The sequence below is a fragment of the Leptosomus discolor genome, chromosome 8, assembly GCF_034619465.1.
Source record: "Leptosomus discolor isolate bLepDis1 chromosome 8, bLepDis1.hap2, whole genome shotgun sequence".
NCBI lineage: Eukaryota > Metazoa > Chordata > Aves > Leptosomiformes > Leptosomidae > Leptosomus > Leptosomus discolor.
The window spans coordinates 50,987,657-51,003,367 of record NC_141398.1 but is presented as its reverse complement, the minus strand read 5'-3'; the positions used below and the strand labels follow the sequence as shown (position 1 = coordinate 51,003,367).

Genomic DNA, 15,711 nt, shown 5'->3' with positions numbered 1-15,711 from the left:
GCGTGTTATGCTGCATGGCTGAGCTCTCTAGCTTCTTCAGTCCCATTTAGTGTGTCTGTCTGAGACTTTTTGTCACTTGAAAGGGTGGCATATCAGGTCAGATAAAGTGTGAGAGCTGAACTGGATGTGGGGGTTTGTGTATGTGATGCGCTGCGCAGCCTGATAAGCTTTCCAGCCTTCTAAGGTTGAGGAGTGTGCAGCATGGTCTTTGCGTGTGGCCCAGCTAGGTCCAGCACAGTTTTGTTTGCTAGGGCTGTGCGCTGGTGCAAAAGCACATATGCTGCTGCTGGGCTCAGATTAGGTTGGGAAGCTGTGTTAGTACATTTGTGTCATCTGAATCTGAGCTGTCTGTGCTATAGATAATGGTAAACCTGATGACATGACCATAGATCATTGAGAATTGACGTGTAACAGCCAAATTTACAGAAAGTTGAGTTACAGAAGTCACATCATCATGGTGATCTTAAAGGGCTGGCTATATTTGTTTTTGAAATACAAAGAACTTTAAATAAGGAGTTTAACTGGTAAAGGGTGAAAAAATAGGGTTATAAGTAAGTAAAGTCAATGGTTTTATTTTGTCAATAAGGGTGTATTTGAAAGGACACAAGTTTTTCTTGTCAGGCTTTCAAGAACTTTGTGGTTGAGTAGAAGAATTAAAAGAATATAATCACCTGTTTTTTCAATATAAAACATTAATAGGTATCAGTAGCTACAACAAGTGCTCAAAATTTATTCAAGACAACAGTAGCAACTGGAACATCAGCTTCTCAACAACCTGCAGTAATTACTGGTGGACAAACTCAAGCTTCAGCACAAAACCAGGGTCAGCCTCGGCTGCCACTTCCACCTCATACAACAGCACAAGTACCAGCACAGCCCCAGGTCATACCAAGCTCTCCTGTACCTGGAACTACAGTTGTATCACAGGTAAGTTAGATACTAGATACTTGTTTTTCTTAGTACTTTATGAACTTCTCAGGCCTATTCAGAAGCAGAAGGAACATTTTCTTCATGCAGGCACACCTCCTGTGATGGAACTAATACTTTACAAACAAGAAACTCTTCCTCTCATTTCAACTAAATGGGATAGAAATTAATTCTGAGAGGGAGGAAGTACACTTGTGGTCAGCTTTCCCCATCCTGCCATGTATGTGTCAGTAATGAAAGAACTATTCTGTATCTGTAGACAGAACAACCAGGCCTTCAGTCTACAGACTTCATTATTAGCATGTTGCTGGGCCTCAAAACCAGTTACACTGAAGTGTACTGTTCCTGTTTCTCAGAGTAATTACAGCATATAAAAATAATGGCTTGAAAAAATTAAGCATCTGTTTTCTTACTGATGAAGAAAAGATTAGATATGATAATGTTTGAACACTATTTCTAATTTGATTTTACTGCTGTAGCTGTTTTGCACAAAACCATACTGAATCAGTAATTTAACAAATTTAAGATAGCTTGGGGAATATTGCACATTGTATTGGGCATCTCAAAGGAGAGTGCATCTCCAACAAGTTTTTGTGTTACTTCTCATTTAAGGTTATTTTTATCAAAACAGACTGTAAAATATTAAATATATTTCTTTCATTGATTTTTTTTTTTTTGTTAGTATTCATGAGATATGATGTTCCGTTACAAAAAGAAGTGGAGAAAATATCAGGTAACTGGCAAAAATAGTAAAATAGCTGCAGATGTATTTCAAATACGTCCTGCCGGAATTAAAACAATTTCATCAGTTTCCTTTTTATAGTGACCAGGGCATGCATTGATCCTGATTGGAAAATAGCATGGATCTGATACTTGTTTTCTTTGACTTTTGCAGGAAATGCAAGAGAATGTGAAAAAATGCAAAAACTTTTTAGCTACCCTTATAAAACTTGCTTCTCATAATTCGCCATCTCCAGAAACATCCCGTAATGTGAAAGCTCTGGTTCAAGATTTGTTGGTAAATATTCATTTATCTTTTATTTTGTCAGTTATCTATTAAGCCTGTTATTCACGTATGCTGAAAACTATTGCTTTGATCTTAGCAGGTGTTTTTTCTGTAATGAAAGCGAAAGGCATATGGCTACATCAAAATGCAAATATTTTGTACATTAGATATCTTCAAAAATTTGTTAAAGGTGGGCTTTCTCTTTGTTTCTGAAAAGGGAAATGCAACAAAGTATTTAGTACGCATTTGTCAAAAACACTCGTTTTGATGGATATTTTGGTTGTTTTATTTAGAAAAATAGAGTGAAATACAGGATTTTTCCTTGAGGATCCACTAAGTTTCTTTTCCTCCAAACCATGCTCTTTTCTGAAACAGTAGGAAGCTATTAAATGTTCTAACCACAGAACGAATCTAGATATATGCCTCCACAATGTGGTTTATAGTTTCTAGGACTGAAGGAAAAGTATTTAGCTAAGCTGCTGAGTCCAGGCAGTTCTGCAGACAGATGCCCCTGCATGGAGCCTTAACTGCAAGTGGATTTCAAGAGGCAAAGTTGTGTTTCAGCCAGACAGTGTCCTTGGGCCTGGGAAAAGTCTGACTTACTGTGGTCGTCTCCAGTGCAACAGATGTTTCAGTGAATTGTATAAATGAGTTGCAGACAGACGTTACTGTGGAGCTTGTCAAATGGTCAGACTTTTTAAAAGAAATTAAATATAGTCTATGAAGTATTTGGATTTGAAAGCAGTTGAAACAAATTTCTTTGAATTCAGTGACAGAGAAACCTGTGTGTTTTAGACAAGCCTAAGACTTTTTTCGAGTACTGAGCGGTTCAACAATAAGTATGAGCCATTCAGTAGTTCCAGTAAAAACTTGTTTTAACTTTTGAAAACTAAGAAAGATTAACTAAGTAAAGGTAACTACTTACAGTATTTTAAACAAAGTAATGAGACATGTATTTAATAGATATATTTATTGAAAGTTATTTTGGCTTGTTTGTTTTTGTTCTTGTTCTAGATCAGTCAGGAAAGCTAATGAATGTTTTTATTACAACCTGAGTTTGTAACTAATGATACTTTAGAGGTATTATAAAATACACCAGGGTTATAGAGTTCTCCTGTATTAACTACTAATATAGATAGGTACATTTATGTAAGTGAAAATTTTATATATATACTTCTGTGTATACTTTTTATATATGCATATGCTTTACATACATAGTTTTATATATATGCATACACACGTTCTACTAAATTAAATTGAACATTCAAAATTTGTTTTGGAATTGAGTAAAGATATTTTCTTATTACAAGGGCTGACAAATTTAACAATAATTTGTAAGGTTACTTCAACAATCTGTTTTTTAATTAATATTTTAAAAAAGAAATCCCTATGTAAATGTTAGCAAGAGAATGGAATCCCAAAAAAGACTTGAGTGTTTGTGGGATCTTGTTGTGTCTTAAATTGTGCATTCCCAAGGGAACTCCCTGAATTCTGAGTGGCGTGTTATCTTGTGGCAGAAGGATTTTATATATACAGAGGAGTAGAGGGGCTTTGGCTTTGAAAGTTCTTGATACGGTAGCCTTGTTAGTTAGAGAGATATACATATGTATCATCTGGAAGAAAAACAACCAAACAACTGAACTGAGTTGTTGATGCTTTTTTTTTTCTTCCCCTTGAAGGATGCAAAGATTGATCCAGAAGAATTTACAGGCCGCCTTCAATCGGAACTCAAATCATCTCCTCAGCCATATCTTGTACCTTTCCTTAAGGTAATGTAACTCTTGTTTAGATAAATTTATTTCAATGCAAATGTCAATACATAAAGTTTTAGAATATACTTTTTAAATAGAGTTAGCTTCACCTATCTAGAGCAGGACTACTCAATTTTTACTTCATGCTGCCAATTTCTGCTGAAATCTTCTTGGCTGGAAGTCACATGCAGGCTCCACCTCTGTCAGGCCAGCCAGGTGCTGCTTACTGCTTTCATGGCTCGGAGCTGTGGCTGTGTGCTGCAGCTGACTGCTGCCTGACAGACTGAGAGAGTGGTAAGAAGCAGGGATTTCTTACAGGAGGGAGACCTCATTTGTTTGGGGCCTTGGTTTAGGTCTGATAATTTATTTGTCGCCCAGAGCTGATCTGGAGTTTACTGCTTGAGTAGCCGTGATCTAGAATGTTGTAGTAATTGGATTTATATAAAAAAGCGGTTACTCCCTAGTTTGGAAATCATCCATTGTCTATTCTGTAGTGATTCTTTGCTGTTATAAGCCATATACTTTTCTGTGGTAGTAGCTCATTTTTGTGAAGTACAGCATTCACATTTGGAAGAGTCACAAGTTATTTCTATAGAATGCTTCAAGTAATTTAATAAGCTTTTTCCGTATTGTTTTTGAAAAACTAAACTGGATAATGCTGTTGAAATAGTTGATTAGCTGATCCAGTTTGTAATCTGGAACTAATCTATGATAGAAGTTCTAATGTGATACCAAATGGATTTATTGTTGGGTCCTAAGTTAGTATATGTGGGGGTAAATTTAACTTTTAATTGGTTCTTGTACATTAGCTACAATAGCTTCCATATGCAAGATTATATACAAACATACGAAGCATGTTTAATTATGCCCCAACAAAACCACAACTATAATTTTAAAAGCTATTCCAAAACTTCTCAGTTTAGGGCAGATCTCCTTTCTTTTCTTCTCTCCCTTCAAGTTTTCTTCAGAACTCTCTCCCTCTGCTTTTGTTTTTTCAAGTTATCGTTAACCATTATTTGTGCCTTTTCCTGCTCTTATACTGCAGTCACTTCTAGCATCATGATAGGTTTTAACTTGTTTCCTTTCTTTGAAGTCCTTTCTTGGCAACAGGCGTTAAGTTTTTGAATAAATATCAGAAGTTTAGAAAGAACTGTAGCTTGGGCTAAACACTGTTGCACTCTACAGCTGCCTGGAGGGAGCACTTCAAAAGACCACTACTACCACTTAAAAAGTAAAAACTTTGTGGAGGTACAGTGTAGCCTTTTAGAACTATGTTTTTTGGGCCAACTGGTCTGAACATGAAGCTTACAATAGTCCACTTTTCTAATCCAGTCAGAATACATTAGATCAGTAATAATACAGTAAACAGCTATTGCTGTAGGGCATCGACTGTTGAATCGTCTTGTTCTAGGTAGTGAAGGCATGTCAGGAGAAGTAAATTGGTGCAGCTTACTTCTTCTAGCATGCAATGGGAATAGGGTTTTTCCTATAGTTCCGGCTTTTCTATTTCCATTTTTTGCCCTTCCAAAGATTCAAGCTGCAAGTTCTAGATAGTCTTGAGTATGAGTGTTACATTTTACTGCTACAGTGGAATTATGGGGCACATCAAAATCTACAGGGTTTCTAAATCCAAATGGAAAGCTTATTAAAAACGTAAAGTGAACTTTCTCTCACAAAATATGTTCAATCTTACTACTTTTTGATGAGTAGGCAGATAGTAAAGTTGTAAAGAAAGCTGCATTCTTTTCAAAATATTTTTTGCCAATCTGCTAAATTTGATATTTCATAAACTGTCTTCTGTTTTTAGAAAAGTCTACCTGCATTGAGACAATCTTTACTGAATAGTCAACATTCAGTTTTGCAAGGACAGCCGTCTCAGCAGTCACTTCAACAAAGCAAGCTATCACAAGTTATACCTCAATCTGCCTCTGGAAGCATTTCCTCTGTTGTCACAACGCAGACAATAGGCATAAGGCAACCAAACAACATTTGCACAGTCTCTGTATCAAATTCAGTGCAACCTCCTCAGGTTAAGGTGGTACAGTCAAATCAGAGTTCTCAACTGGTAGGTACTGAGTATAAAAGATAATTTCTTAACAAACTGAATAGCAGTTTTCAGTGTTATTTTTATTGCACCTTTTTTGGGAAAATACTTTTTTGCTTGCTTATGTCATGTTCTGTGATACATAGTAGTACCTCATTTTATGGTAGTTCACATGTATGTTCAACCGTTAGTTTAGATACCATTATTAACGTAGCTTAAATTTAAGAAAGTACACTCTTGGCCTTTGACTGGAATACAGTGATTGTTATATGAGCACAGTGGAATTTGAGTTAATTACAAATGTAGAACAGAAAGCTTTTCAAGACTTACAGGCAAGAATGTAATTTTTAGTATGTCATTAGGTATGCTACTTTGCTTACATTAGTCTACATTAAAATGAACTCTTATCTCATTTTAAACTCTTCTACACATAGTTACAAAATCTTTCAGAATAGCTGCACTGTACAAGCATGTTTTGTTTAGAAATAGTGCCATACTTTATTTACTGAAATATGCAATTGTGCATATTGGAGTATTATGTGCTTAGACTCATTGATTTCAAAGGCATTATCAATAAGGCAACTGTACATACAGCCAGTTACTTACTGAGAGTGTGGTGCATTTATCTTGCTGTTATATAGGATCTTGGGTGTGTGTTTACAGTTGTAATTAGAATGTGTTTAGGATTCTTACAAGGTCTTGAGTTTATACAGGCATTATCATCCTTCAAGCAAAGATTTAAGAGTTTCTTTATTTGTGGTTTCTGTGGATGTATGAGTAAAGTACTTAAGTTTCAAAATCAAATTGACAAGTTCCAGAAGGTATATCAAGTTGGTAAAAATTTGTATTATTGAGATTCAGAAATACACATATGATAATGGAAAACCTTACAGTGATCTATTCTTGAGTTTATAGGCTCTATAAAGGATATAGTTTGTAGGGTATGTGGAGAGAGAATATTTCTTTTGCTTTAATTTGAAAGTAGCAGTGCACAATCTGAAAATGTCTGAGCCATCTGAACCACGTCTTTTGAACCTTACAAATACTTTCTAGCAGTTAAATTACTAACTTTAAAATGAAATCAATATAATTTTACCATCCTTTAGTGAGCGTAGTTTTACTGTGTAAGAACATCTTGGATGCTAAGACTTCTGACTCTGGCTTTTGTAATACACACAAGACATTTGGATGTTTTGCATCTTAACCAGGCTGCTTTCCGTTCAGCCACTTGCATTCTTTCTTTTTCTAAGATGGATTCTCGCCACCCCTTCTGCACTGTTGTGTTAATTAGAAAAGCGTTCCTCAGACTTTTAGTGACTTCTTTTTGAGTCGTCAATGTTTCATAAGACTAAATTGACAATAGCTTTGGTTCTTCAAGGTAGGGGAGCAGGAACTGGTTCTAAGTACAGGCAGTAGGTGTAAAAATTACTCGTGTCCTGGGGAAAGCAAATTTCTGACAGCAGCTGACAGGTTCCTTACACGTATAAATGTTCATGGCCAGTAACTCTAGCCTTATCTCATGTCACAAACTTAAGACTAACCTACTGACAGGTAACACAGCTTTTTCCAGTTTTGTAACCCACTTTAAACACCCCTGTGCCTACTAGGCAGGTTGCACCTCACCTTTTGAGAAACACTGATGTAGAACAAAAATGTGTCAGTAAGTCCACAGGAATTCTTACTCTTATGATTGTAGTTCTTGTGGAATATTTTGTGAATGGGATAAGGCCCAGTTTGAGAGACATCTTCTGTGTCTGTCTCTCACATGTCAAGGCATACTCAAAGCAAGCAATTGTGATGTTAACCTGAGTAGAGACTAACAATGTGAAGAGTTGCTTTGTCATCTTATTCAAGATACCTATACAATATGAGGGAGCTGAAAACTGCTAAAGTAATATATTCTGGAGATTGATAAGGTGGGCAGAAGAAGTTGGTTTTCTGTCTGTAAGGAGGTCATAGGTCTAGGACTGAACTTTTATCTTACTGTGTATATGAAATGATGGCTACGTTTTCGAAAGGTAGCAAACTGTGCAGAGCAAAACTATGCTTGATAGTATTCATTTTCTAGAAAATATTTAGGGAGAAGTGAATACATTAATAATTATAATTTATTGGCTCTGTTGCAGAACTGGCTTTCTGTATTTGATTTCAATTTATCAGTAATCAGTTAATAGAACCAAACATTACGTAAACCAAGCACTTAATTGCCTTCAAATTAATTCTATACAGACAAAAGCAGCATTAGACAGTGAGAGTTACTGCATTAAAAAATCTTATATACCAGAGCAACCATCGACTAAGGTGCCAAGCAGACAAATAAACAGCATCTCCGTATCACACCAGTAAGTATTGACTTTTTTGTGGTGACAGTGATCACATTCTTCACACTTCTTAGTGCTCCCCGAAATCAGAGCACAGCAAAGAGCTGCTGGCCATCTTGCCTGGGACTTGTCCGGAAGAGGAAGATTACAGCTGGCTTGCCTAAGGGTGGCCACCACTGATGGAGGAAACTGGCAGAGCTCCAGATTTTCCAAGCCTGAAGCTCACTGGAGAGAGTTCCAGCTGGCTTTGCAAACTGTCCAGCTGCAGAAGGGCAAGCCTGTTTTGGAATATAGATCCTTTCATACCAGCCAGTTTACAGTTCTCTAGTTTCTCTTAAAATGTGGAGAATCTGTTAGCTGTTCCTTTCTTTTGACTTTTCTGTTTTACAAAGGAATCAGATGTGGTGATACTTTTTCCAGTTATATTGTGGTATCTTGCAACATGGGACCTCTGTGTACGCTGTTCAGCATGCAGTGTAGATTGTGCAAAGGAGACTTCAGCATTAAAATTTGTAGTGTTCGTGGAGATGAAAGAGGAGACTATTTTATTTATCTGTTTTGTAAAGTATTGGCATCATGTTCCAAAACTATGAAAAAGCTATACTCTATAAAGATCTAGATAGTGCTGCTAGTACTGGTAACTACTTCTTGCTAGGAAAAAGGGGACTAATCTTAGGCTAATGTTTTATTGATGAGACGCTAATGAGATAAGCCAGCAATCAATTTTTTAAATTGTTCTAAGTGCAATGTTTGAAGTTTGTCTGAATAGGCATTCTTAGGGTGCAGGAGCTCTATATAGCCTTATATATGCAGACATTGCCTGTCTTGCTCTGAGTATTACAGCAGGTAAAATTTCTATGAATGAGAGAGTTGTTCTTTTTTAAAATGTTCATTATTAAATGTGTTGAAGTTGTAAGTAGATTGATGAGTAATAGAGATGGATTTGCACTTTATAGTGTTGACACTGCATCATAAGGGGAAAGTAGTCCTGGAGGTTAAAGCCAATTGTTAAATTTAAATGATAAAGAAACAGTAAGAAATTCAGTTGATCTATCTTAATTAAAACAAATTTAATTATATGCAAACAAATACAAAGATTTGTGCAGGTCTAGGATTCGGAGGGGTGTATAGAAATAACATCTGGACCATTGTTGCTGTAGTAAATTGTGCACAGTGTCCAGAGGGGAGATTTCACCATCTTCTAAGTTACATTAGAATAGTGTTTGCTAAAACATTTACTGAGACTTTTCCAGGGACTGTCATAGTGTTAGAGGCTCCCAAAAGGTGAGATAGAGTAATGGAAACAAGATACAACAGCAGAGTAAGCATTTTGTTATATGGGGATGTTCTGCTTTGCTTTTTAATTCTTTACTGAAGCTTTTTCTGGTATCAGTTTTCACTTGTTGAATGATTGTAATTTGTATATGTTTTAATGACTTGCAGGAAATAATTTTCTTTTTGTCCTGTGTGCAAGGCAGCTTAGAAATGGAAGAGTAAAAGATGGCTGTTTGGGTAAAAGGAGTAGTTTCTATTAATGAACTAATAAAGATCTGGTTGCTAACTGGGAATTTGGCGTACAATAAATTTAAATAAAAATGGCAACAGTAGACATCTGGGATCCATTAATAGGAACAAAGCCTGTACTTGACAAGTTGTATACCTATTTGAAATGTAGTCTAGTATTTTTCTGAGTTGTTATAATGGACTTTACTTTCAGAATTTTGTGGGCTGTACCTTAATATAAGGAGGATATTGGCAATGAATGCTGTTTGGAAACCAGTAACAAAAGATGGTGATTAAAGGACAGACTTGAAAGTAAAGACTAAAAGAAAAGCTTAAGAGAATTAAACACAAGTAACTTGGTCAAACACTGTCTAAAGGGGAGCATAAAAAAAATTTACAAATATTTTAAGGGTTTAAACATCAAAGTATATCGATGAATTATTTAGAGCTAAGAGAGTATAAATGTGAATAACAGGATATAATTAAGCAAAGTAGGATTTAGGCAAGATATAAGGCAAAATATCCTTACAGTAAGATTATTAGATAGTAGATCAGGCTCCCAAAGGCAGTGATGAAAAAGCCATAGTTGAAAACATTCAGAATTAGACCAGCTGAAATACTGTAGGAAGAATTGTATAATAAGTAGGGGAGCAGGTGGGACAAGTGATCCAGTGGCTTTTAGTTTTATTTTTCTTCGTTGCTTCTTTGAAAACATATACTCAGTGAAACAATATTGTTGTCATATTAACATTAAAAATCATGTGCTGAGTTTTAAAAAAGGTCTTTTTTTTTTTTTGTCTTTTCATTTGGGAGGAAAAATAATTCCTTATGCAAATTTTGGGACACTGTTGAAAAATTGTAACTGTTACTATTACAGCATGGTAAACAACGGTAAATATGAATTCTAGGCCCATAAAAGCATGAACATTGTAAGTTAATGCTGCCAGATTACATGATAGCTGAGGTTTGATATGACATTTATCTTCAGGAGTGAGTAGACTGATAAATCACAAGTGGCATAGCCACAAGTGAGTTAGCAAGTGTTTACTCATGAGTGAAGATAAATGTCATATCAGACCATAGCCATTCTGAATTTTGTACATTTACAAGTGGCTTGTTTCTTCCTTCCACAATACATTTTTTAACTTAATTGAGAGAAAAAATGCTTGGTAAAGGATATATTTTTCCGAATCTATTTTTATTTTATGTTCTTTGCAGATGCCTCTGTTTCCTGTGCTTTTGTGTTCATTGCTGTAGTTGATATGCTTAAGCTTTTGGATCAGATGCTTTTGTTGGAAGGTGTGATTTATGTAAATTGAGTCTGGCTGATTTTGCAGTCCTTGTCAAGTAAGGGGAAGCATGTCGTTGGGACCCCATGCGTCTGCATTGGTAAAGGAGCATTCTAGGTTGCTGGGACTTGCAAAATCCTTATCCTCAAAAACTTCAGCAGTGAGTTCTAATCTAATTGTCTTAAAGGACTTTTCCTTTCAATGGTTTGTAGGTGGTAGCTTACATTTTTATTTAGTATCTCCTGTTTAGGTAAGAGAGAACAGAAGTTATCAGTCTTTCTGCTTTTATACATTTTATGTGCTTTGCCTGAATTCTTTCTCAGTCTGTACTTGTTGGTCATTTGTGTTGTTAATTATTGGTCTGTGTTCACATCTATAATTTGTTCTTTGCCCTACAATAACATATATAGTAGTAGATTCACACCTATCATGGTACGATCATCACCTTTTGCCTTGAGATTAAGACCAGAGAGCACTATTACTTTATTCTCATATAGTTATTGAATCTAAAGCTTTTTTTGAAAAAGGGCCTTGAGAAAAATTAGTATTTCAGCTGTCACCACTTTGTTATTCTGGTTATCAGTAGCGTGACTGTTAAATAATCCTTTTTTCATCTTCATAAGTCTGCATGTTTTGTGGAAGCACCTTTGTATAATGTCCCTTTTTACAGATGTGAAAATAAAGTGAACTTTAGAAATGGACAGAGTAATAGTCTGAAGCATTTGGGAAGTGAGAAGGAGCTTGTCTGGAGGAGCAGACAAATGGTGAATGAAAGTGAGCATGACTACTGGAGTGGAAAGATGACGGTTAATGGGAAGTGTGGGAAGATGAAATAAAAAAAGAGGGAGAATGCTTTCTATTGTGAGAAATGCTCATCTTATTTTGCAGAAAAAAGTTATTTTATAGAAAAAAATTTAGGTAACTTTTCACGTATTGCACTTTGAGAAGCAATGCCATGACTTTCCTGCTTCAGTGTGTTCCTTGAAGAGCTCCAAAGTGCAGCAGCCTAGGAGATGATTCTTCAACTTTTGACTGATAAATTGAAGAGCAATAAGCTGATATATGACAGTACTTGCTGTCACAGCACAGTCTTGATCATAATTTTGTTTGCTGTTTTTGCTATTTTCCAAACTCATGATCAAATCCAGGCTAAATCACATGAAATCTTTTCTGTTTTCTGTGCCTTTCTTGTTACTGTTTTGCTGTTGTGCTTGCTGTCTTAAGTGGTGGAAATAATGGAAATAGCTTTCCTTCTTTTTAGTGGAGATGGAATGACAGTTTCTGTAAACTTTGAAGACTTTTATATTCTTGTCGTTACCTTTTCGGACTCAGCGCTTTTACAAGATCATTGATGTTATGATTATGAATGTAGTGGTGAAACGTTGGAAAGGACTTCTGGAGGTGTCTAGTCCAGCCTCTTGCTTACACGTTAGCATGTTGCCCAGGGCCTGGACCAGTCATGTTTTGAGTTATCTTCAAGACGAGCTTACCCAGCCTCTCTGGGCAACCTGTTCCAGTGCTTGCCCGCCCTTATGATAATGTTTTTTTTTTCTTACGTTAAGCTGAAATTTCTAGTATTCCAACTTGTGCCCGTTGTGTCACATCCTTCTGCTTTGCAACTCTGAGAGAGTCTGGGTCTATCTTCTCTGCATCTTCCCATTAGATAGTTGCAGACAGCAATAAGATCTCCCCTTTTCTGAAGTCTCTGATTACCTCAGTATACTAAAACATCCACTTTTGTGTCTTCTGAATCAGTCTGGGTTAGTAAATTGGTGCTTATGAACTGATCATTTGGGATTCAGCGTGTGAGTAGATAACATTAGATGGGGTATACTCATTGTATGTATTTTAAGGCTATGAGAAATATGAAATAATTTAGTTAAGTTAATAATCTCCCAGACTAACTTGCCAGTACCTTGTTCACTATGTACATTTTTCAAGCCAAGTTAAGGATATAATAGTAATGTTTATGCTGTTGGGAAAATAGACAAGAGGATTAGAGCAGTTTGAATTATGTTAGTTGTTGAAAGGTATTTTAGACTGTTTATAAATTTTAATGCAGGATCAATTACCTCTGATTCATCAGTTTGTACTATGTCCCTTGTTTGCCTGCAAAGAAGGTTACACATTCTGTTTCAGAAACAAATTGCTCATGTTCATTCCTTAATCACTTCCAGATCTGAAGATTACATCTGTGTTGAAACTGGAATTTAATGTAGTGTAAAATGTTGCTCTGAGTTCAGGTGCAGCTCTTCCTCTTAGAGAGTAAGTGCTTGTTGCTGATTCGTTTCTGTATGGAATTTAAGGTGATGGTTTTGATCTGTACCCCTTGGAAAAGGTTGTTTCTCAGTAATTTTCTACACTTTCATACTTTTACATATGCTGAAGTCCTAGTACGGTACTTGTTAAAGGACGTTTTTTAATGTGTTTGACAGTAAAGAGAACATTGCCATTATTTATGTCATCTTAAATGGATAAGTACTGTCCTATCTTTAATGGTGTTAGTGGCTCATTTTTTAGGGCATACACGTGAAAATAATAATCAGGTGAAACAGAACTTGATTCTGAACTGTAGAAGTTGCTTGCTTCACAGACCAAAAAAAAATCTAATCACTGTAATACCAGATAGTAATTCTGTCTGCAGGTCACACGCATCTCCTTTTTCGCTTGGCTTCTGGCCAGTTAAGGTACGGCTGCGTTTCTTCACTATTCTCTGAAAATTTATCCAATAAACTATTGTAAAAGTGGCAACATTCTCCTCCTTTTTCATACCAACGTAGTCTTTTTTTCCTGTGGGCTATTCTGTCTCCTTACTTATTAAAATACACTTGTGCGTGTTTCCTGTGCATCAAAATACAGTCAAATTCAACTTTTTTGCTCATTTTAACTTATCACCTCTGTTTCTTCCCTGTTTTTAAGCATGATAGGTACTTTATTCTTTCCCCTCTGAGTGTCACTATGTACTCACTGACTGTCGACCAAGTAAATTTGCATCCAATTGCTGCATTTTTTGCTTAGTACAAATGCTCCATTTTCCTTCAGTGTCCATAGTTGAAGCTGAATCCTTAATATAATTTTCCTTTTTCTCTTTCTGCAAGGTAGCTGTTGCTAATACTTCTACATCCACAGGTTTATTATGACTTTTAAACTTTTAATATTTTAGGATGTACAGAATGCAATTCCATAACTTAAAAATGGCCCTATTTGTTTTTTCTCCAGACTGCATTACAGGTCTTGTTCCCTCATTTCTCTTTTCTTGTTTGTAGTTTTCACCTTTCTTCCTTCTGATTTGGGAGCCTTGGTTCCTGCTGATGGAACAATATGTGTTCCTTAGCCTCTTCGTTCTCTACTTTTACGTCTCATTTGAAAATACCGTTTCTCCTTTCCTTTTCTCCATAGCATACTTTGAAGTCAGAGATTTGGCTGTTCATCATACAGCTAAATAATATGGCTTTAGATACACTTTGTCAGAATAATGCTTACTGGTGCTGAATAAAGGTGCAGTGGTTCCCATTTGCTTCATGTAGCATTGTGTAGCATGGAGTATTATTGTCTCCTAGGAGGGAATACTACATCCTGTGGGGGTGAGACTGGGACGTGCAGTTCAGAAACAGCAGACACATTATGCAATGGGACTAACATAGTTGTGACTGTGAAGAGCACATGACTTCTGAAGTTGTCATGCCTGAGTTGTGGTTGTATTCTTATTCACAGCTGTTTGCCTGTGTTTTGTCTTTAAAGTTCATTTATGGATTTTTTTTTTCCAGCTCTTCAGCATCCACACGTCTTTTTGAATCTTCTGTTCATTACATCTGTGCCTACCTTGTCCCTGATTTCATGAACATACATTTTGCTGTTGCTTAGGCATGACCCTTGCAGGTTTTTTCTTTTTGATTTGATTTGCTTATGGGTCAAATTCTAAGTTTCTAACCCAGTTTTTTTGGGTAAAGACTTCAGAATTTGGCTTAGTATTAAGTGAAACCCTGTGAATATGCAATTTAATATTTAAAATATGAATACTATATGATCACCACAAAACATTATTTTCTTTCTTGTGTATATCTGACTTTGGAACCCGTAGTATTTTAGATTTTACTTTTAGTATATATTTTCTTTAAAAAGCATAGATATATAGTGGAAGGTCTGATGGTTGTAGGTGGATACCACTAAAATTATTGCAGTATTTTCTTCTACAAAAATGCTTTTCTTCCTAGTAAAATTTCTGAAGACAAAAGTCTAATATTAAACCTTACTATTTTGAAATATATTTTTGATGAAGGTTGTGACATATGACATTTGTGTCGAATATTATTTGATTTTTTTGAAGCATAATGGCAAAATAGGTATATACACACACACACAACCACATGCATTACATGAATATGACTTTTGTCACTAGCTGGTTGTGCTTTTAGAGATCCACATGCTTATATTAGTAATTACAGGTATTAATATATTTACGTTGTGTGTGTTTGTGTATAAAGAGTATAATATAAGTATACTTTTTTTTAATAATAGCAGATTATCCAGTCAACATCTGCTCAAACTGTGAAACGAAACCCTGCTTGCCAGACTACCCAGATTAGGATGCCAGTGGTAATTACTCAGACCATTAGACCACAAGGTATGGGTTTAAATGTTTTAGTGAGATTGTTACCTTTGTATGAATTTCATTGTAATTACAAACTAGTAGCATGGGAAAAACTTACAGTGTTGACATTAGCAGGCTTGACATTTATTTTTTACTTCATACTGGCTGAAGAATACATGTTTTCACTACGTAGTTTCAAGGTATTTCAGACCAACACAGTGAAATGTTTTGAAACAACCTTAGGACTAAACTTTCACATGCTTAGCTCCTTATTCAGCA

At 35.8% G+C, this 15,711-nt stretch overlaps 1 protein-coding gene across 2 annotated transcripts in view; it reads left to right on the top strand.

The window, feature by feature from the left end:
• LOC147415015 (transcription initiation factor TFIID subunit 4-like) overlaps window positions 1–15,711 on the top strand; it is a 145,217-nt gene that overhangs the window by 20,217 nt on the left and 109,289 nt on the right. For both annotated transcript variants that reach the window (XM_086469153.1, XM_086469152.1), the window contains 5 exons: window positions 700–927; window positions 1,823–1,945; window positions 3,613–3,702; window positions 5,492–5,749; window positions 15,360–15,465. In XM_086469153.1, the coding sequence (XP_086325279.1) occupies window positions 700–927; window positions 1,823–1,945; window positions 3,613–3,702; window positions 5,492–5,749; window positions 15,360–15,465 (805 nt within the window). The remainder of the gene's footprint in view (window positions 1–699; window positions 928–1,822; window positions 1,946–3,612; window positions 3,703–5,491; window positions 5,750–15,359; window positions 15,466–15,711) is intronic.